Genomic DNA, 22,674 nt, shown 5'->3' with positions numbered 1-22,674 from the left:
TTCATATCCCTTCTAAATGACTCATTTTCCTTAGTGAACTTGATTCAATTTCCAAACATACATACTGTTCAAATGACACATACTTAATTCACCTTTGAATACAGATGCTTGTGTAAACAAAATCATGTAGGGTTTTAAGACCCTGAACTGTCAAATAGAGGTAAGAGGTACAGCCTCCCGTGATTCATTTATAAACATTACTTTTTTATTTAAAAAAAGGTCAGTGCAAATAGATCGCATACAGTAAGTGCATTTTTCATCAGTGCTCATGAGAGATCCTCTTTATGGAACAGCGCCCTCTGGTGTTTGTGGTCAGACAACCGTGGCGTTCAGGACTAGTGTTTTGGCGACCTCCACAGTACAGGGCCCGGGGGTGCATGGGTCCCCTCCAGCTCCAGGACGGTCATGTGCTCAGGATGCTAGCGTGCACGTACAAGGTGATTTGTGGGCCGCGGATTCAGTAATGTCAGGGACCATGAACAAGTATGTTGCACCAGGGTATATGAAAGTAACGTGGTTCAGTAAACCACGCTTGTGTGATGACTAACCTTGCCTGAGATCTGAAGAGGTGTGTCTAAGGCTAATGCCTAGGCTTTAGCTCAGAAGCCTAACACACCAGTCTTGTCAACGCACAGATGACACAGGTCAGTGATATTAGCTATAAGGTCATTTGCAGTTGACTAGTCAGTCACATTATCTATAAGGTAATTTGCAGTTGACTAGTCAGTCACATTATCTATAAGGTAATAGATTATGTTTACGAACACAATCCGCTACATTTTTATTTACTTGACGCTATGCCAGCGTTGAAAAGGCCTACTTCTCGATTAAAATGAATACAGATACAGAGTGGGAAATAGGTCATTGTAATGTACATTTAGGTTATTAATTTCTATAGCTTGCAGTAGATCAACTGTGATAGGTAATGCCAGCTAAGCAGAGTTTGAAATGTTGCTAGCTTACTACTATACTTTGAAAGCAATCAATCCAGATATGCTAAATCATTGCACTAGCGGGTAAAACTTGTTCAAGGAACATGCGATTAGTTGAAGTTATAGGCTAATCTAATCATCATTCAAGTTAAGTGCATTCCAAAAACAGGCTTGAATTCTGATTAGGTAACGTTAGCTTGCTGTATGTGTCTGTTTTTTCTCTCCAACTAATTTAGACTAAGCTACTACGAAATTAACTATGTAAGTGTACTTGTAAAGAGGGAACAAAATATGACATCTCCAACCCGGCATGAGCAAGCCATATTTGAATGTCGTGATGCACTGAATGAATGACTGACTGCCTTACTGGACGTCAAGAAATGAGATGCGGAAGTTGACGAAGTCATGTGACGATGTGTTATGGCAGTACCCACGCCTTACCGGTAGGCGGCAGTCTCATGGAATGCCCAAGGCACAAACTGTATGCTCGTACTTCCTGCCATCTCTTCTCCCTCGGTGGTAGTAAGTGTCATAAACACACACACGTGGGCTTCCGAACTCTGCTCATGGTGTCGTCTCTAAAAGGTCTGTAAATAACAACACATGTATTTGATTAGTTGTGGTCACGCCATCATATAATTTTGACAACATGTCGACAAGTGAGAAAACAACACCAAACGAAGGACTGGATGCCGAAGAGGACGAGTTGCCTCCTCCGGTTGGGACTCGGACTCGTAGCGGGCGCAGAGTACTAACCCCAGCGGTGTATCTTGACTCTGAAGTACCGAAGACTCCAACACGCCGAACAAGGAAATCTGTCATTCAAGAGTTACCGAATGAGAACCAGACGGAACCCAAACCAGCGGTTGTAGTCGTGGAACCCGTTGCCGAAGAGGCTCTTTCGAAAAAACTTCAAAGCAGGGAGTCCAAATCAAATGCATTGGCAACAGCTGAGGCATACCCAAAACCAGTCAAATCAGACAAACCTGTAGGGAAATCATTAGGTACATTTATTCAAGTTGTGTCACATCATTGCACCGAGAAGGAAAACAAGGTTGGTCCCGTACCAATGGAGACGGTTCCAGACCGCCCAAATAAAACAGCCAAAAAGAGGACTCGTTCAGAGTCAAATGAGAAACTTGACCTGATACCTTTGGGGAAACCGAAATCCGGACGTGTATGGAAGGACCGCAACAAGCAGAGGTCAGTAGGGGCAATCGCCTACAATATATTAACTGCTTGCATATGCTATTACTAGTCAGCCCAGCCAATGCAAACACTGTGCCTATGGTGTCCATAAATTATGAAATGTACCTTTTTATATGTACCTTGTTTTTCAGGTTCTCTGCTCTTGTAAGAGACAAGCCACTGTGCTCCTCCTGGGAGAAGAAGATGGCAGCCAAGCGAGAGAAGGAGCTGGTGAAGAAATATTCCCTGCAACTGAAGGAGGACAAAGCCAGGGAGAAAGAGGTCTGTCACCTGTTCACATGAGTGCACTAACATCTTAAGTAGTAGTGATTAAACTGCGTTCAAAACTGGAAACTCTGACTTAAGAACGTTCAAAACAACTGGTAACTTGGGGGGTGGGGGGGTTTGAACTCTGGCCTCTTTCTAGAGCACTGACTCGATCTCGTATTTTTGAGTTCCCAGTTCTTTAACACAGAGGTTGGCAGTGCAACTGATTATTTAGGCATCCCCTAATGATGTAACTGTTTGGGTATCTTTCATCCCATACAGGAAAAGAGGAAGCGGCATGAGGAGAACTTGAAAAGGCGAGCTGAGAATGAGAGGAAGGCCGAAGTTGTGCAAGTGGTAAGTCAACACACGCAGCCCCAAATGATGGCGTCTTTGTTTCTCACTGTAACCTACGTGAGCCAGGCATATCTCTATTGCTGACATCAGGGGCTGTATGTGTCAATTGTCACGTTCTATGATCAGGTTCCCCCATGTACATGTTATCATCATTCTTGATCTAAAAGGCAATAATGATCCTAAATCAGTCCTGACGCTTGATACATGTGGCCCCAGGCTAAAAGCTACATCTTATTTTTTGTGACGTCTCCATCCCAGATCCGGAACACAACGAAGATCAAGAGGATGAAGAAGAAACAGCTGAGGAAGATTGAGAAGAGGGACACACTCGCCATGCTGCAGAAATCACGGCCCAGGAACCCAAAAGCTGCACAGAAAGGTGGCAAAGGGGACAAGTAGAGGGAGTGCTCAAGTTGACTGATGGGACATTCAGAAGCACCCCATGTAGATATGAGAGAACTGGTCATCTGCTACATGCAATGACCCGGTGTTGCAGTTCCGCCGGGATAAAAAGGTGGTGGAATTTACCATATTACTTAATCTTTCGGATGTGCCTAGGGCTGACATGGCTATGCTAACTGTGTGAGGCTGTTGGGACTGGAGAGCATGAGCAGAAAACCCTTTGAAAACAATTAACCAGCTGTGGAGCATTGCCGATGCAAAAAGTGCCTCCTGTCTCTTTTGTGGAAATCCAAACGTGAGCTGGAAGAATTCTTATCAACTTGTAATGCAATGTTCCATTAAACAAACCACATTTATACCACATCCCAACCTTTGTGGGGTCATTAGATTATGCTTTTTGCCCACTTAAATGTTGCATTAGAGGAATAATGTTAAAGCAAGTGTGCACTTCTCCAGTCAGGCTTTATTACAATCACCATGCGATGCTGTTACACTCACAGTGCACTGACCAAGATCCATAAGAGAATGAATGGGCATAAAAAGATAGGAAAGTATGATGAATGGAGAAACAGGACAGAATTATTGAAAATAAAAGACAACCAATATGGCAGTATAAACTCTGGTACAACGCATGAATGGTTTTGATACTGATATTTTTGTGAAGCAATTTTTGTATTTGCACTATTTTTTCACAACCATTGTGGTCTTCACAGCAGTGTAACTTGTGCAAACAAACTTGGGTCACAACTGTTCAGTCATGTTGTACAGGGCCAGGGATTAGGACAACAGAAGTGATCGGACAATCTCGTTTTAGGAGAAAAACTCATGTTCTCTCTGACCTTAACGCACTAATTATTACTTCATTTGATATATATACACATATTAGCGTTTAGTTTTTCCTCACACTCAAACATTAAGTACACTTGAAAATAAGATTTATTTTTGGAACTTGCACTCAAGCGCACATTGTGTACTAGCACTGCACACACACTTTAGTTCATGTAGACGAAGAGTGGCCTCACACACCCTGAATCCCTATTAATTTATAGTGCACTACTTTTGAACACTGCCTATAAGGGGTTGAAAGTAGTGCACTATATAGGAATAGGGTGCTATTTTGGACACATCCACCCAGTAAATTACTAGGCCACTATTCCAATATGTTACGATCAAGTCTGCTCCACACACTAATCCTTAAAAAAAAAAACTACAGCTACGCTAGATTGCTTTGCTGTTGGAAGAGGTGGAAGTTATCTTTGGGATGTAGGGTGTAGTAGGATCTGTTTAAATAGTATTATGGCGATACATCCTTCATTTAGACCATTACGCTGCTTTGAGATGGAAAACAGGCTCCAAGCCTAAATTATCCTTGTGCCAAGCAGCAGAGGAGCTAATGTGATGTCACCAAGTTCTGGAGGACACACACCTCTTTACAGCATTTGTGAAACTTTGAAAATCTGGCAGCCTCAAAACAGACATAAGCACCAACCCATTGCTATTATAACCCCCCTCCCCTCTTCACATACAAAACTGTCAATATCCTTTGGAAGAGGAACAAGGTAGAGTTAGTGTTAAATCACTAGAATCTATCAACCAGACCACCTATCTGCCCCCTGTCTTTTCCACAGACTAACATAGCAAGAGATGAAGTGTGAGAGAAAGAGAGCGGCAAAGGAAGAGACTGAAAGACAAAGGCCTAGCCAGTGGCTCTAAAGGGAGATATCTAATCATTGTAGTGAAGCATCGGGGGTGACGCTTTCCCTAGCTACAGATCTAGGATCAGCTTCGGCTCCCCCAATGGTGGGAAATGCAAAACAGACCCCAGATCAGCATCTAGGAGAAATGGACCCTACACAGAAGATGAAGGCAGAAGAAAACAGGTCTGTCCCGCTGTCCGGTTGCACTGTCCTGCAGGGTCTCACTGCCCCTGTGCACACCATCCCCACAGAGAGTGATAGGGGAGAGGTTGGGGGCATTACAACCCAAAATCTATCCTGAAAGAGGGTTGGGGTTAAACAGGGTCGATACCCAATGTTGCCCCTTCTTCAATTGGGGAAAAAGGGCAGCTTGTGGCCTTCCATATTCCAAATGCCTGGGTTAGTACAATTCGCTAGATGGGGGGTGTCAATATATATCGGGGCACACGTCCCAGCTGCCGTGGTCCTTCGCTTCCCAGTAGCCCCCCTTGTAGACGTGCATGGACTCTCCCGTGACGGCATCCTCGGTCCGCTCGAACCACAACGCCTCATAGTTGTCCTGGTGGACGCCTGACGGGAATAAGAGAAAAAGAAAGCCATTTAATCCATTGAAAGAACCATAGATGTTGAGGACCTGCCATGGAAGCTTTGGGACAGGGACTTCTGCATCAAGACCATATAAAAGAAGGATGAGGTCAGGAGTTTTTCAGTCACTGCTTGAGCAATGATTATGACAGTATTGGCTCATCCCTCTTTGGTATGATCCTGGAGAAGCAGAACATTAGAACAATAGGATGACAAGGACAACATTGCAGCAGTATGGTGGTGTCTAGCTACAATAGTTACCAGAGTTATCATTTCTAGTGCTATAAGATTTGACATATGGCCACCGCAAGACTTTGGGAACTAGTATTTCTCTGCAACTACTAGAGCTTCTAAGAGGAAGGAGACAAACTACAGACAAATAACAGAAAGAGACAGAAGGAGAGAGAGAAAGAACAGCACTGGTGTTACTTGCTTTTGACAGCAGCTCCATAATGACCTTCCATGTCATCGACTGGGGGGGGGGGCAAATGGAAATATGAGGGATGGTGGAATGATGGCTGATGTGGAAATTGTATCTAAAAAGGTGCAAGAATTAAATCATGGTGTGCGTGTCCCGAACAATGAATACTTGCTTTGATACTCTGAGAGGGGCGGACCACGTGGGGCTGCAAAAGGGAAGACTGACAGATGAGTATGTGAGTGTGTGGATAGAAAAACAGGGATATAGAGAGGAAAAGAGTAGAGGGCTACTTGCTTGGAGTGTGAGGTGGAGAATCGTCGGGGTCCGCTGAAGGGGGAGAGAGGAACATGAAAAATTGACAAAGGAATGAAGTTATGAAAAGAAAAGAGGAGGGGGGACCTGCAACCTAACCAAATAAATGTATTTAATATACTATGATACTTACTGGTGTGATGTGAAAAATTAAAGCTAGCCTATTTTAACTACGCTACTGAGCTGTTTGCTACCACAGGACATTGCTGCATATCAATTTAAACATTCCTCGGGTATTAGAATTCAAAGGTGAATTTCACAGCACAATAAGTCATTTCTAGGCATAGCCTGGAAATCTGGGTCGTATTCACTAGACATCTTAGGTAGACAAACATTCCAAAACAAGGGACTACCTGAACTTCTCAAATAAGAGTTTTGTTGCAAAACATTTTGTTACATTGTGCACTAATGAACACGGTATTGATTGACAAGCATATTTGCGACACAAAAAAAGCTAGCTAACTACCTTTGTATACACACACTAAACGGAAAGTGATAGCAGGATCAAGTGTCAGAAGGAGAGGGAATAAGAGAGCGAAAGGGTGGAGAAAACGAGGGAGTGTGCTAGAAGGACACAGATGGACGGAGGAAAGGGGGGAGTTTGTGGTACTTGCTTTCGTCCGAAGCCTGGCTCGCTTCCGTACCAATCTCCACTGCATCGGCTGAACACAGCACAAACCAAGGATGGATAGATGAATAAAGAAAGTGGGATATGATGGCTCGTCAGAATTATTACATACACCTACCGTGTGAAAAGTGGAACGGATTGTGTGTGTGATAGTAGTGAGACAATAGGGGGAAGAGAGGAGTACTTGCTTTTCAAAGGCGAGTCAGTGATGAAAGAGTCCTCAATGACAGCTTGGGGGACAGAGAGACAGACAAACGTGTGAAAGACAGATATATACAAGAGGAGAAAGGGACAGACAGGTAGACTATGAAAACAGACAGCTTTGGGACGACACACTCACTTTGTCTTTCCTCCAACCTGCCTCCATCTCCTTTTCCTCTCTCTAACTACAATAGAAGCCAAAGAGACCAGACTCCTCATTCAAGTTAATGGCGAGTACTTGCTTACAAGCACAATAAATGGATCTTGCTCCCATCTTGGGCATGTTCCAATAATATCCTCAATTGTGCACTTGTTTACTACTTCAAATATTGGATTGGTGAGACATAGGTTAGTGGGTGTCTCCACCATGTTTCTTATACCAGTCATTTCCTTTCAAATAAGTACAGGAAAGTGAACACCTTGGAAGGAAGGAGATAAACTGGGATATAGCCCTTCTTGCACCTCCTTCCCTCGCCCCCCTCCCTCTTTCTCACCGTCCTCCGCTACTTCCACCCCCTCTGCCCCCTCCTCAGGCAGGTTGGCTGCCTGCTGGGCCTCTCGCTCCCTCTCGCGGCGGACGCTCCTCTGCTTCTCCTCCAGCCGTTGCTTCTCGGCATTGGCCTCGTCCCACCGGCCCGCCTCCATCAGCTGCTGGTCGGGCCGTCGCCGGCTGTCGGTGGGCGCCACGCCCTCCTCGGGCTCGTTGAGTGTCAGCGCCAGCGACGAGAAGTAGTACATGGTCTCCGCACCCTCACTGCAGATGAGAGGATGGGAAATAAAGAAGGGAAATGAGAGAGAGCGAGAGAGACCAAACAACAGAAGTGAGATGATTGAAAAAGCCGTGTTCTTTGACACACCAAATGTCTTTTTCGTTTGCTGCACTTCAGCAAAAAAAAGAAAAACACACCCTCACCCACCCCCTACTCACGGTAGTGGGTTCTTCTTCCAGAGCTCCTTGGCTTTGAGCGTCTGGTAGACGGTCTTCTGTTTGCCCTCGGTGCCGTTCTCGCCCTTATTACTCTGCATCACCCTGGAGAACTCCATCTTCTCATCCCACGTCCCTGACAGCACATAGTGGGCCTTACCCTCCTTGTCTGCCACCACACCAGTCACCTTCCTGGCCACGTCTCTGGAGAAGTAGCTGTACGGGGCGAACTTGAGATGGCAGCGGTCGCCGGTCTGGTGGTTCACCACGTCTATCTCGCCCGACTGAGAAAAACAGAGAGAGAAAATGGAATTCTTTGTGTGTGTAGATCAACAAAATACATCTTGAAAGTTTTTTGGGATTGGTCTAAAATATCCTAACACCCACAGTAGGTACTGCATATGTCTATTCCAAAGATTGTTTCATGATAATGTCACTTTAACAGATATAGCCATCGTGTGTGATATTTTTCTTACCTGGTCGATCCACAATTTGCCCACAATGATGTTGTGTACTGTTGTAGTAACTTTCTTCCACGAGTAGTGATTGTTGCTCTTCTCAAACATACATTGGATAGAGCCTGTGGAAGACGGTTACACCACAGTAAAAATGTCAAATGCCAACTAAACAAACAAAGATTGAGCGTGATGAAAACATTGGCTGGCAACTATCAGTCCTCACACACTGCCTTACCCAGAGGCATGATGGAGAGGTATTTTCCCCTGAACTTGCTGGCGAGGGAGATCTCCTGTCGGAGGGTCCAGCCTCTCTCTGAGATGGCATGATGAGCCGCTGCAGGCGGGTGGTGACTCACCTGGATGGAGGAGGATTGGATAGGGCAATATTACAATTGAGTCACTAAGCACAGTGTTTTGCAACTCCGGTCCTGGGGACCCACAGAGTACCATTTTTATTTTTAACTTTGCACTAAAAACACCCGATTAATTAATTAAGACTAATTAATGAGTCAGATGTGGTTGTGCTGGGCTAAAACAACATATGTAAAAATGTATGTAAAGTGTAAGTGTGTGAATAAAGAGAGACGTTGTTTCTCACAGCTGACACTAGGGTGTATTCCTCTCCGTTTTCCTCTTTCCCTCCCAGGGAATTGAGTACCACAGTATGAGTCATAAAACCCAGAAATGGTTCCAATCGGGTTTTTTTAACATTCATTTTTTCCATTGGGATTTTATAACTAATTCCTAAGGTTTGTGTTTTGTGTAGGCTTACCCTGGCGTGACGTGTTGATAACCGCGCAAATGTCTTGGACAAGGTAACTTTATCAATAATTAGCCTAGCAATACTTTTTTTGTCAATTGAGGCAAATATTGATAAAACTCACGGCTATCAAAAACATCAAGCAAAAGGTAAGCCTACACCAAACACAGTTAATTCAATTTTTTTGTAAAACACACAATGGGAAAAATGAATGGCGGAAAAACCATTGGAACCATTTCCGTGGTTTTATGGGTATTATGTGGCGTACTGTTGGAATGTGCTACAGCAGAAGGGAACGTTTCAGCACCACAGGTGATGGACAGTGCTGGAACTCTTGACAGTTCTCTGACTAACTGGCTGTTTCTAGAGGTACCACTACCCATCGATGCCTTCCCTGTAAATGTACTGTGAGAATTGTAATGGGAAATGATATGAGTCATTCTTTTCCTGTATTTGATTTACTGTTGATATGGATTGATATGTAATAAACATAATTGTATGTGCGGGGAGACACAGACAGATGCATTACCTTGGGGAAGGGAAACAGGAATTAACCATGTACAGTACTAGTGAAATGTTTGGACACCTACTCATTGCAGGGTTTTTCTTCATTTTTACATTGTAGAATAATAATGAAGACATCAAAAACTATGAAATAACACATATGGAATCATGTAGTAAGCAAAAAAGTTAAACAAATCAAAATATATTTTATATATTTGAGATTATTTAAAGTAGCCACCCTTCGCCTTGACAGCTTTGCACACACTTGGCATTTTCTCAACCAGCTTCATGAGGTAGTCACCTTGAATGCATTACAATTAACAGGTGAGCCTTGCTAAAAAAGTTCATTTGTGGAATTTCTTTCCTTAATGCGTTTGAGCCAATCAGTTGTGTTGTGACATGGTAGGGGGAGTATACAGAATATAGCCCTATTTGGTAAAAGACCAAGTCCATATTATGGCAAGAACAGCTCATATAAGCAAATACGTCCATTACTTTAAGACATGAAGGTCAGTTAATCTGGAAAATTTCAAGAACTTTGAAAATCTATTCAAGTGCAGTCGTAAAAAAAAAACATGAAGCGCTATGATGAAACTGCCTCTCATGAGGACCACCACAGGAAAGGAAGACTCAGAGTTACCTCTGCTGCAGAGGATAAGTTCATTAAAATGACCAGCCACAGAAATTGCAGCCCAGATAAATGCTTCAGAGTTCAAGGAACAGACACATTAACAGTTCAGAGAAGACTGTGTGGATCAGGCCTTCATGGTTGAATTGCTGCAAACAGGACAATTACCCAACACACCTCCAGGCTGTGTCAGGGCTATTTGACCAAGGAGGAGAGTGATGGAGTGCTGCATCAGATGACCTGGCCTCCACAATCTCCCAACCTCAACCCAATTGAGATGGTTTGGGATGAGTTGGACCGCAGAGTGAAGGAAAAGCAGCCAACAAGTGCTCAGCATATGTGGGAACTCCTTCAAGACTGTTGGAAAAGCATTCCCTGTGAAGCTGGTTGAGAAGATACCAAGAGTGTGCAAAGCTGTCATCAAGACAAAGGGTGGATACGTTGAAGAATCTCAAATATATTTAGTTTAACACTTTGTTGGTAACGACATGATTCCATGTGTTATTTCATAGTGTTGATTTCTTTACTATTATTCTACAATGTAGAAAATAGTAAAAATAAAGAAAAAGCCTTGAATGAGTAAGTGTCCAAACCTTTGTCTGGTACTGTATGTTTAAGTAATACATCTAATTAAGTAGTTGTCACTTGTTAGTTTATATTTATCTGTTGTAACCAAGTACTTGTAACCTGTAGCCCTCACTCCCCCTTCTGTTTTTCCAATTTCCTCTCTTACCTACCAGTCTCCCCCCTTTTTTTTTTTTTTACCTGTTCACACAGTGAGCGGTAGCCGCTCTCCCTCAGCCGGTCCAGTTCGTAGGTCTCGCCCAGTAGGGGGTTGAAGGGTTTCCCTGTGCGGTGGACCGTAGTGGAGTAGGATGATACGGTGAAGGCAGCCACGTAGCACAGCTGCTCCAGAGAGCTCTGGCATTTAGCTGCCTTGTCTAGGAGCTCGTAGTACTCCAAGTCCTCGGATAGACGCTGGAGCATGGAAATTGGTTCGTTGAAGTTCACCTGAGAAGGGGAGAAAAAGGAAACTTAGAATGGACGAGTTAGGGAAAAATACAGGTAACTGCCAAAATAAAGGAAACACTGACATAAAGTGTCAATGCGCCTTAGCATTGATTCTGCAAGTGTCTGGAACTCTATTGGAGGGATGCAACACCATCATTCCATGAAACATTCCAACATTCGGTGTTTTGTTGATGGAAAACGCGGTCTCACACACACTTTAAACCTCCATGCTCCTTAACCGCTTAATAAACTCAGGAACCATGCTGTGTGGAAGCACCTGCTTTCAATATACTTTGTATCCCTAATTTACTCAAGTAGAGTGTTTCCTTTATTTTTGGCAGTTACCTGTCGATGCATTTCATTCCAGAAAGATGTTCGCTCCCGATTGCCCTCGTTCAATACAATGCACAGAGCTGAAAGCAATGCTTAGAGTGTACTGCAGTAGTCTACAGTCACACACACACACACAACCACGTGTTTCTTACAGGCATGGGGATCTTGGAGAGCTCCTTGCCGATGCAGTTCTTCATGATGCTCCAGAGGTTCAGAGAATAGTTGGGCTTGTCTGGGATTTTGGTCCGCCTCTTCCTCACTGGCTCAACCTCCAGGGACTGCGGCGACTCCGGATTGGACCCCAACGACTGCTCGTCACAAAGCTGTGGGCGGCCAAAGAAGAGGGCAGAACACAAACACATAATTTTTTTTTTTTTCAAGGGACATCCTATGTACCGTAAAGCAAGTAATAAAAAATAAATAAATACATTTCTAAACACATTTACACACTCACTGATTGGTCATCAATCCCAGTCTCAGTGCTGAGACCACTGACGTTACTTCCTGACCTTCTGGGTGGAGGAGAAAGAAACAGAGATATATATAGGAGAAAAATAAATGCATCTTACCAATTACAGTTTGCCTTCTAAAAGCTCAGTTTAAAAATCGCTCATAAAATGCCATGCCATTTGTATTGTTAAAAAGGAGGTTGAGCGAGAGAAAAAGAAAAGAGAGCGAGAAACGGAGAGCAAAAAGAAAAAAAGAGGTAGAGGCGTGCTGACCTATGATACTTGGGGTCGGCCGGTACAGTAATGAACCCCGCCGGGTCCTCCATAGCGTCAAAGAACTCGTTCTCATCATCCTCGTCGCTCGCGTCACCCTTTACTGAGCCCGAACCTGAGAGAGGGGGAGAAAACAAAATACTATAAATGAGAGCAGGTCATCGATTCAGCGGTTGACTTAACTAGCAGGCTAACAGCCAGATTGGCGTTAAGGTTCAGGGGTTCAAAGAGTTTAATGTAACAGATCGTTCGGGGTCAGAGGTGATGCCTTACTCTTGCTGTCCAAGGCGGGGTTGCTCTGGGAGAGGGGCAGTACGGTGGCCCCTCTAAAGGCCCTCTCCAGGTGGTTGTGCTGCTTGGCTAGCTGCTCCAATGTTTCCTCCAGCCTTATCCTCTGGTCCCGCTCCGAATGCAAGGCTTTCTGCCACCGTTTACTGTGGGCCTGGGCCAGGGACAGGAAGTCTCTGCACGCCTGGGGGGAGAAACGTTAGGGAAAGGTTAGAGAAACATTTTATAAAAACACCAAAAACAGTACGGTGGGTCTGGGCCAGGGAGTCTCTGCATGCCCGGGGGAGGGTGGGGGTACGTTAAGGAAATGTCACAGAAACGCTTTTAGAACATTCAGACTATACTACAAAGCCTTGTAAATGTTTGTGTAACAGTCAAGATACAGATGGCTCGTACGGTGGGCTTCAGCTAGAACGAGGTCTTTACTAAATTATTACACTGATTTATTAGACCTCGACTGTATTCTATGTACGACGCTTTGTAAACCAGTGTCGTCCTTCGCACACTACAAAAACAATAACAACACGTACGTTGATCATGGCGTTGGAGGTGATGCGGAACAACGTTGCTCTCTCCGTCACCTGCCGGATCTTGCCATCCGTGTCGCCTCCCAGCCGCACCCCCTCCAGCTCTGACAGGGACCTAGGACAGAGGAACAGCTAAGGAGAGTCAACCAGTGCCTTCAACCCATCCCATCCCTTTTGTATGTACTGTTTGTAATTTGTTTATTCACTCAGACGACTCTGCAACCAAGACACATATCTGGTCCATAACAAAATCTTAGCCCTTAGTTGGCCAACCAGTTACTATGTGCTTGTAAGGATAGAACAAAACAATAGCTTTTTGCATCCATTGATGTGTTCTATGGATGTGGGCAAAGTTCTTGTTGTACTACCATCGGTGTCTATACATGGGGATTCAACCAGTTGTTTATTGTAAGGTTTGTGTGAGCGTGATGGGTTGACCTCTGACCTTTGGAGGGCAGAGCCGTGCTTGGCGATGAGGTCGTTGCAGGTGCTCAGGTCTTCCACCTTGCTGCCCAGAGTGCGTAGTGTGGACTGTACCTCTGAGTTAGAGTTACGAGCCCCTCCGCCCTGTCCCGAGGTAGGGGGTGACGTGGGACACTCATCACCAGAGTCGTCTGGAGAAGAAGAAAAGAAAGGAAAGGGATTAACACACACACACACACACACACACACACACACACACACACACACACACACACTATAATATACAGTACCAGTCAAAAGTTTGGACACCTGCTCATTCCAGGGGTTCTTTCTTTTTCTACATTGTAGAATAATAGTTACGACATCAAAACTATGAAAAACACATATGGGAATCATGTAGTAACCAAACATGTGTTAAACAAATACAAATATTTAGACTCTTCAAAGTAGCCACCCTTTGCCTTGATGACAGCTTTGCACACTCTTGGTATTCTCTCAACCAGCTTCAACTGGAATGCTTTTCCAACAGTCTTGAAGGACTCATTGTTGGGTCATTGTCCTGTTGAAAAACAAATGACAGTCACACTAAGTGCAAATCAGATAGAATGGCGTATCGCTGCAGAATGCTGTGGTAGCCATGCTGGTTAAGTGTTCCTTCTAAATAAATCAGCCAGTGTCATACGCAAAGTCCCCCCACACCACCTCCTCCATGCTTCACGGTGGGAACCACATATGCAGAGATCTGTTCACCTACTCTGCGGCTCACAAAGACACGGCGGTTGGAACCAAAAATCTGGACTCATCAGACCAAAGGACAGATTTCCACCGCTCTAATGTTCATTGCTCGTGTTTCTTGGCCCAAGCAAGTTATTATTGGCATCCTTTAGTAGTGGATTCTTTGCAGCAATTTGACCACGAAGGCATGATTCAAGCAGTTTCCTCTGAACAGTTGATGTTGAGATCTGTCTGTTACTTTAACTCTAACTATTTGGGCTACAATTTCTGAGGCTGGTATCTCTAATGAACTTACCTTCTGCAGCAGAGGTAACTCTAGGTCTGCCTTTCCTGTGACGGTCCTCATGAGAGCCAGTTTCATCATAGTGCTTGATGGTTATTGCGTCTGCACTGATATTTTCCAGATTGACTGACCTTCATGTCTTAAAGTAATGATGGACTGTCGTTTCTCTTTGCTTTTCTGAGCTGTTCTTGCCATAATATGGACTTGGTCTTTTACCAAATAGTGGTGGTGTTCAGAAGATAGCCCATACCTTGTCACAACACAATTGATTGGCTCAAACGCATTAAGGAAAGAAATTCCACAAATTAAATTTTAAACAAGGCAAACCTGTTAATTTAAATGCATTCCAGGTGACTACTACCTCACGAAGCCGGTTTAGAGAATACCAAGAGTGTGCAAAGCTGTCATCAAGGCAAAGGGTGGCTACTTTGAAGAATCTCAAATATTTTTGGTTACTACATGATTCCATGTTATGTATAAAATAGTACAAATAAAGAAAAACCCAGGTGTCCAAACTTTTGACTGGTACGGTATATGAAGAAAAAAATAGATTATGTCAGAATGATAGCCACACCCCCTCACTCTAACTGGGGGTTATACAGTAAACCGTAATTCTTGAGAAGAAAAAAAACAATGTTCTCTCGCCATAACCACCTCTTTCTCAAAGGAACATGAACAAACACATACAGTATACACTCCACTCAGACACACCCCTCAACCCTTCTTCCCTTTCCCTCTCTGTACCCATCACAGACCGTTCTACCCAGACAAATCCCTTCCTCTCCCTCCTCCTTTTTCCTATCCTCCCTCCCTCACCAGACTCGGCCTGATTGCGGACAGCCTTGGCCTTGGCCAGCTCCAGGGCGGTGATCCAGCGCTGCCGCTCCACCTCAGAGCTGGCCTTCAGGTGGTAGGTTTGTGCCCCGCCGTTAGAGATGACAAAGTTGCACGAGTCCTCCACCGCGATGTTGGCCGTGGCCAGGTTGATGGTGCCCCGGCACGTGTGGCCCATCTCTGCCTGTGTCCTGGGGAGAAACAGAGTGAGAGAGAAGGGTGGGTTTAACCAGCTCAAACTCCTGAACCAGCTCCAACTCCTGAACCAGCTCCAACTCCTGAACCAGCTCCAACTCCTGAACCAGCTCCAACTCCTGAACCAGCTCCAACTCCTGAACCAGCTCCAACTCCTGAACCAGCTCCAACTCCTGAACCAGCTCCAACTCCTGAACCAGCTCCAACTCCTGAACCAGCTCCAACTCCTGAACCAGCTCCTCCTGAACCAGCTCCAACTCCTGAACCAGCTCCAACTCCTGAACCAGCTCCAACTCCTGAACCAGCTCCAACTCCTGAACCAGCTCCAACTCCTGAACCAGCTCCAACTCCTGAACCAGCTCCAACTCCTGAACCAGCTCCAACTCCTGAACCAGCTCCAACTCCTGAACCAGCTCCAACTCCTGAACCAGCTCCAACTCCTGAACCAGCTCCAACTCCTGAACCAGCTCCAACTCCTGAACCAGCTCCAACTCCTGAACCAGCTCCAACTCCTGAACCAGCTCCAGCTCCTGAACCAGCTCCAGCTCCTGAACCACCTCCAGCTCCTGAACCACCTCCAGCTCCTGAACCACCTCCAGCTCCTGAACCACCTCCAGCTCCTGAACCACCTCCAGCTCCTGAACCAGCTCCAGCTCCTGAACCAGCTCCAGCTCCTGAACCAGCTCCAGCTCCTGAACCAGCTCCAGCTCCTGAACCAGCTCCAGCTCCTGAACCAGCTCCAGCTCCTGAACCAGCTCCAGCTCCTGAACCAGCTCCAGCTCCTGAACCAGCTCCAGCTCCTGAACCAGCTCCAGCTCCTGAACCAGCTCCAGCTCCTGAACCAGCTCCAGCTCCTGAACCAGCTCCAACTCCTGAACCAGCTCCAACTCCTGAACCAGCTCCAACTCCTGAACCAGCTCCAACTCCTGAACCAGCTCCAACTCCTGAACCAGCTCCAACTCCTGAACCAGCTCCAACTCCTGCTTGTATGGCTGGTCTGAAAACAACTCCTAGCCCCCTAACCTGATCCTCTTCAGTGTTTGCTCATCTGATGGAACCATATAGGAAGCAATACGGCAGAAGCTTCTCTAAGCCTACTGGAAGCCAAGATGAAGACATCACTTTAATTATGCCTAACTTGTTTCTGTTGGTCTGCTAACACCAGAAACAGGGAAAGAGGTTATGGAATATGTTCAGACTGAGAAAGCTTTAGGCTAGTTGGAGTAAAATAGAGTAAACTAATTTTGGACAACAATGCTCTCTGTTCCACATTGCTTTATTTTACATTCCATTAGGTAAAGGTCTCTGATTTACAACCAGTTTAACCAGGAACCATTATGATTACACCAGAAAAGAGGAGTGGGGACCCAATACTCAGATTACAGGGAAGTGTGGCAATAGAAACCAGCTGACTCTGATGACACTGCCGAACTAATTTGTTCATATGGAACAAAGGAATCTGCCCAATACAGCTATGCTATGTCAGGGACAATCTAGCCTAGCGTTGGAAAAACATTTCATATTTCTGGTTTGGCAATTTTGCATGATTGCAAAAACCTTTGAGCAAATGTCTCACTAAATGCACTCTTGGCAAGTTATTTGAGAGAAAACAAGACTCAGAGAGAAGAACATAAAGTGTGTGAAAGTGCTTATCACCGGATTCTAAATTGTTAGGCAACCAGTACTGTTCACAACACACAGCATGCTTGGAGTGAGAGGTGAATGGTACACAGCAACATGTGTCTCCAAAACTCATTAAACAAACACGACTCATATTACACAGCCCAGTGAAGACATGACTCCTCCACAGGGCCGAAAACAGGCCAAGCATTCAGACACACATCTTTGTTGCAAGCAAAACGAAGATGAGTCATGCAATATTGTGACACCATTAAATGGCAAAGAGTTAAACAGGGACTCCACGATGACCTCTAGCTTCAATTTCTTTATGATACTGTGCGCCATAGTCAAAACTCATGATAGGCATATAAAAGGAGCAAGTTGTATTCACCTTATAGTGCAGGAGAAATGTCAACACAACACAGAGCAAATCACAGCTATAATGTAACTGTCTATACATTGACAGTGGAAAAATGACCCTAGCCATATCCCTGGATAACAATGACATTCTTCTAGATTTTTCCAATAGCGTGTGATTGCGGCCCGCAATTCAGGACGTTTCTGCATGGGGGCATTACGGCATCTGCAGGAATGCCCCCACCTCGAGCACGACATCGTCATACTTGCGTGACACTTTTGTTATGTGGGATTTCCATTGATTGTCTAGGCGATTAAAATGTGGGTCAAATAAAAAATAAAAGTATTATCAGAGTTTGTCATGGGCTAAGGACACTGTCTACCGGTATCCTATGACCTAGCTACCGGTGTCGCCCCCGCCTGCTGTGTACCAGAGTCCTCCTAGCTAACAAGCTAGCTTGCACAGTGTCCTTCGCTCCCACTGGCACAAACACCTGCCCTTGTTAAACAGAACTGCTGGAAAGCAGTGCCTAACAGGCGGGGTGCAGTACATTGTTTACTGGTGTGCTAGCTAGCTACTTATCCCGCCTGCTGTACCGGATTCCTAGCTAGCTAACTAGCTAGAACAGTGTCCTTCACTCCCACTTGTCGAACACCTGCCCTCGCCGTTGTTTACAGAACTGCGGGAAAACAGTGCCAGACAAGCAGAGGCGAAGGACACAGACTACCTTTGTCCTAGCTAGCTACCGACGTTGTCGCCCCCGCCTCCTCTTCTGTGGGGTTAATTGGCGGTTGGCATCCAATGTTATGGTGCATTACCGCCACCTACTGTACTGGAGCACCCTACCTCCTGCCTGTGTACTGGAGTCCTAGCTTAAAAATTGACCAATAGAAGTATAAAGAGGGGTTCCTGCAGATGCAGGAATGCCCACAAGCAGGAACGGCCCTGAATTACAGGCAGCAAAGATTGCTGGTAACTGTTAGTCTTATCTGTTACAGAGGATGCGAAGAGGTACTATATCATGCCACCCCATCTCGCCCCGTTCTTACCTGTAGTAGGATAGTAAACCGTTGCTCAAGACAAACCATCGTCGCTGGTAGCCCTTGATGTAATTTGTCCATTTGAATAGCCATCCTTTGTATGTGTCTCCAGCCGGAGTCGGGGTGAGTGCCTTGGGCTCCGACATTACGACAGTCTGAGCCTCCACAGTAGGCTAGTAGATTGGAGCCTAAGGGAGGTGAAAAACAGTAAGACAACCTGGAAATGGCATGGGAAAATCTACAGACTATTTACTAGCCAACTAATCCATACATACTTGGGATACATACTAGAAGACCACGTATGCTGTCAGTGTCAAGTCAGAACAGTTTCGACAGTCACTACAAATCAGCATAACCCAAAGGCCGGCAGATGACGATATTGAGTCATTTCGATATCGCCATCTACCGGCCTTTGGGCGACAATCAGTGACACTAGCCTACCTGTCAGTGTCAACTGCCTGGCTTTGGTTAACAGTATCATATTGCGTAAATTGATATAGCAAGTCATATCAGCAACTTAGCTAGCTAGCTAAGCTGGATAAGTTGTTGGAGACCAACTGCTGCTAGTGATTTTAACAAGACTTATCTTCCTAGCTAGCCTGCAAACGTCGCGCTAGATAGGCTAAACAGGTAGCATTAGCTAAACTAGTTACAGTAGCTAACGTTAACGGCATAGCCAGTCTTGTCGAGAGCAAGAAGATAAGAGCAATAACGTTTCCATCCAAACTTTGGCACGAAGCTAGAGGGATATTAGTTACTACTACACAATTTGCAATGACTATACACTTTACACATTCAGCACTGTCAGTGCAAAATCAACAATAAGCTACTAGCGGCCTAACACAGCACAGCCTGGCGCTAAAGTGCAGCATCACACACCGCACTCACGACAATGACAGGCGGATCCACCTCGGCGCTAACGACCGTCGACCGAGAGTCGATGCCTTGAGCAGCTTATCAACTCAAGTTTTGCAATAAAAATACACTTTATTATGCTCGTATAGCTAGTAAATTAATGAGCCATACAATCAACCAACCTGTATCAATATGTCGAGGAAAAACTGACGCAATTTCCTTGGGCTACTATACCTTGACAACTTCAACATCCGACTGGACATTTACTTTTGCTTAAAAAAATGAAAGTAGCATGACAAACGTAGCTATCAAGCCACCACCTTCCCAATCAAAGTTATTATTATTTTTTTTTACAAATCTTCCCACCTAACGTTTACCTTGTATCAATGGGCGGGGTGTGCACATTGTAGACTTCATTGGGACCTAAATTAAATAGCCACCCACCTGGGGAACCGGTCCATGCAAAAAGAACTAGTCCACTCACTGGTACCACCTGTGTGCGGCCAGAGACGTTCAACAAAGTACACTCGCTTCAAAACGTGAACACAAAAATAAGAATCATCGTCAGAAACCTTATGATTTTTTTTGATTTTTTAAGGAACTCATGTAATATTTCTCAACTCTGGTGGAACCTTCAAACACAGTCATTGGGTGGAACACTGGGTGGGGCGTACAAGGGTGAATTCATTACGGAAACCGTTAACCGTTTTTAGAACCAAACAGAGCAAAACTAGAGTTTCCATTGGACAAATTCGGGAAGGTCCCGCCCCGCTTTGTTCCTTTTGCTCCACTTAAGAAGCTTTTTGCAACATAATCGGCATAATGAATACACCCCTGGTGTTTTCTGGCTCTTTCGGGGTAGCAGTTTCCCTTAACCACAGATCTTGGAACAGATTACCATAACCCCAATTCCAGATATTTTATTGGTGATGAAAAACATCTCACCCTGTATCTTGACCAGCCTCCTGTCCCACTAGTCTGTGCCATGGGTCCACAGTCTGTTAGCAGTGTCAGCTTCAGTTGACCCGTAGTGTCCTGTTCTAGTCCGAGGCACTACCGTATGTCTCATGCCCAGTTAGGTTCCAAGTCGCAGTTTGTGGCCTTAGTAGCAGCTGCTTTGAGTCCCCTGCCATGTAAGGCCCTAGGACTCCCACCCAGCTAGGGTCTCAGCCACCTGACTTGGGGTACCCACCACTTCCTGACCCGGTGGGCCTGTTGTCTTCAGCTATGCGGGGGGCACGTCTGCCACCTGCCATGGATGCGCCTCACACCGGGGAAGCCACCCAGCCTCACCTCAGGGGCGCAGCTTTCCTCATGCTCTGGATACCTTATAGGCCTTCTTCAGAGCAACGGTCCCCTGAATCTTATCTAACCTGGGAGCCATCTCCAGCTGGTAAGGTACTATGTCAGTTGGATTCTGCTGGAGCCATGCCAACTCACTAGGAGCCAATCCTCCCAGTTCGAGCATTCAGAGGTCGAGAGAGAGAGGAGGGAGAGGGGGCCCAGGGTCGAAACAGCAGGTCTGGGACAAGGTGGCACGTCCAGTGAAAATAGGACACTGCTTACGAGCTGCCACTCTAGTTTTATGTCCAGACGCACCTTGACTGGTCCCTTTGTTGCTCTGCCTACATGTCCTGACATTGCCTGGATGGTTAATAGATTTAATGTTGAATAAATTAATTTGAAAATGTATATTTATGAATCTAGACATCCGCCATATGTTTGAGCACATTATTAGGTGTATAATGACACCAAGATATTGTCTGTATTATGTACGATTCACAGATCATAAACTCTTACAGGAGGCATGTGCAGTATGCTGTAGGTCTAAAAAGAGCCTAAAATGCCCACTTTCATCATGATTTTCAGAAACGTTTTTGAAGTTTCTTTGTGAGAATTGACAGCAACATCTGATACCCAAAATATTTTCCGCTCCCTCTGGTCTGGAATCGCCCCAAAGGGATGAGGGTGAAGTCCACCTTTAGGTAGTGTACGTTTGTCGTTTTGAGAAGAGAACGCAAACCATTTTCTCAAGGACCAGAAATGTGTGTGTCCTCTTCCTCTTGGACAAGAAAGAAATACAAGTTTTGCTGTATCCACATTTTAACCATTTTATGACAAGCAAATTCACACTCTCCATCTTTTCCTCTTTGTCTTTCCTCCTTTCTAGGGTTAATCATAACTATGGAGACACTGAACTAAATGGGATATCGCCAGGCGTCTGGCTTTGGTAGACCCTGGCCCACACAAGCCTTCATCTCCTTCACTTGTTCTCCCACAACACTGAACAAAACTATAAACGCAACATGTAAAGTGTTGGTCTCGTGTTTTCTTGAGCTGAAATAAAAGATTACAGAAATGTTCCAGAAATGTTCCCTATATCCCTGTTACATCCCTGTTTTTGAGCATTTCTCCTTTGCCAAGATAATCCATCCACCTGACAGGTGTGACATATCTAGAAGCTGACTAAACAGCATGACCTTGTGCTGGGGACAATAAAAGGCCACTCTAAAATGTGATTTTTTTTCACACAACACAATGCCACAGATGTCTCAAGTTTTGTGGGAGCGTGCAATTGGCATGCTGACTGCAGGACTGTCCACAAGAGCTGTTGCCAGAGAATTGTATTCTCATTTCTCGACCATAAGCTACCTCCAATGTGGTTTTAAAGAACTTGGCAGTATGTCCAACCGGGCTCACAATCGAAGACCACGTGTATGGCGTCGTGTGAGCGAGTGGTTTGCTGATGAACAGAGTGCCCCATGGTGGCGGTGGGGTTATGGTATGGGCAGGCATAAGCTATGGACAACGAACACAATAGCATTTTATCGATGGAAATTTGAATGCACAGAGATACCGTGATGAGATCCTGAGGCCCATTGTTGTGCCATTCATCCTCTGCCATCACCTCATGTTTCAGAATGATAATGCACGGCCCGATATCACAAAGATCTGTGCACAATTCCTGGAAGCTGAAAATATCCAAGTTCTTCCAGGGCCTGCATACTCACCAGACATTTCACCCATTGAGCGTGTTCCAATTCCCACCAATATACAGCAACTTCACATAGCCATTGAAGAAGAGTGGGACAACATTCCACAAGCCAAAGTCAACAGCCTGATAAAACTCTATGCGAAGGAGATGTGTCACTCTGCATGAGGCAAATGGTGGTCACACCAGATGC

General features: G+C 45.1%; 2 protein-coding genes across 8 annotated transcripts; one reads left to right on the top strand and one right to left on the bottom strand.

Annotated features, from left to right (window-relative positions):
* The first annotated feature begins 1,077 nt into the window (after nucleotides 1-1,077).
* LOC112261395 (coiled-coil domain-containing protein 86) lies at nucleotides 1,078-3,509 on the top strand. Its single transcript, XM_024436692.2, has 4 exons — nucleotides 1,078-2,135; nucleotides 2,273-2,402; nucleotides 2,670-2,744; nucleotides 3,003-3,509. The coding sequence occupies exons 1-4, from the start codon at nucleotides 1,582-1,584 to the stop codon at nucleotides 3,141-3,143; spliced, it is 900 nt and encodes a 299-aa protein (XP_024292460.1). The 5' UTR covers nucleotides 1,078-1,581; the 3' UTR covers nucleotides 3,144-3,509.
* An 80-nt stretch (nucleotides 3,510-3,589) lies between these two features.
* On the bottom strand, nucleotides 3,590-20,125 carry LOC112261394 (oxysterol-binding protein 1). 7 transcript variants are annotated; one of them, XM_042329758.1, is made up of 16 exons: nucleotides 19,867-20,125; nucleotides 18,644-18,822; nucleotides 15,404-15,612; nucleotides 13,592-13,760; nucleotides 13,150-13,261; nucleotides 12,605-12,803; nucleotides 12,332-12,446; nucleotides 12,064-12,121; nucleotides 11,762-11,932; nucleotides 11,031-11,276; nucleotides 8,609-8,729; nucleotides 8,392-8,495; nucleotides 7,919-8,199; nucleotides 7,485-7,744; nucleotides 6,144-6,176; nucleotides 3,590-5,413 (listed from the first exon to the last, which is right to left on the bottom strand). In XM_042329758.1, the coding sequence occupies exons 2-16, from the start codon at nucleotides 18,778-18,780 to the stop codon at nucleotides 5,271-5,273; spliced, it is 2,358 nt and encodes a 785-aa protein (XP_042185692.1). In that variant the 5' UTR covers nucleotides 18,781-18,822; nucleotides 19,867-20,125; the 3' UTR covers nucleotides 3,590-5,270. The 7 variants fall into 7 exon arrangements, with proteins under 7 accessions (XP_042185692.1, XP_042185691.1, XP_042185693.1 ...); XM_042329757.1 differs by having other exon boundaries at nucleotides 19,934-20,125; XM_042329759.1 differs by lacking the exon at nucleotides 19,867-20,125 and adding an exon at nucleotides 19,724-19,844.
* Nucleotides 20,126-22,674: the final 2,549 nt, after the last annotated feature.

This window comes from Oncorhynchus tshawytscha, linkage group LG11 (assembly GCF_018296145.1).
Source record: "Oncorhynchus tshawytscha isolate Ot180627B linkage group LG11, Otsh_v2.0, whole genome shotgun sequence".
In the NCBI taxonomy this organism is placed as follows: domain Eukaryota; kingdom Metazoa; phylum Chordata; class Actinopteri; order Salmoniformes; family Salmonidae; genus Oncorhynchus; species Oncorhynchus tshawytscha.
This window is presented reverse-complemented; position numbering and strand designations above follow the sequence as displayed.

Coding starts and splice junctions, on each gene's coding strand:
- LOC112261395 (XM_024436692.2), top strand. CDS start 1,582: ATGTCGACAAGTGAGAAAACAACACCAAACGAAGGACTGGATGCCGAA. Junction 2,136..2,272: donor AAGGACCGCAACAAGCAGAG/GTCAGTAGGGGC, acceptor CTTGTTTTTCAG/GTTCTCTGCTCTTGTAAGAG. Junction 2,745..3,002: donor AGGCCGAAGTTGTGCAAGTG/GTAAGTCAACAC, acceptor TCTCCATCCCAG/ATCCGGAACACAACGAAGAT.
- LOC112261394 (XM_042329758.1), bottom strand. CDS start 18,780: ATGTCGGAGCCCAAGGCACTCACCCCGACTCCGGCTGGAGACACATAC. Junction 13,262..13,591: donor CACGGCTCTGCCCTCCAAAG/GTCAGAGGTCAA, acceptor CCTCTGTCCTAG/GTCCCTGTCAGAGCTGGAGG. Junction 7,745..7,918: donor TGGAAGAAGAACCCACTACC/GTGAGTAGGGGG, acceptor TCTCATCTGCAG/TGAGGGTGCGGAGACCATGT.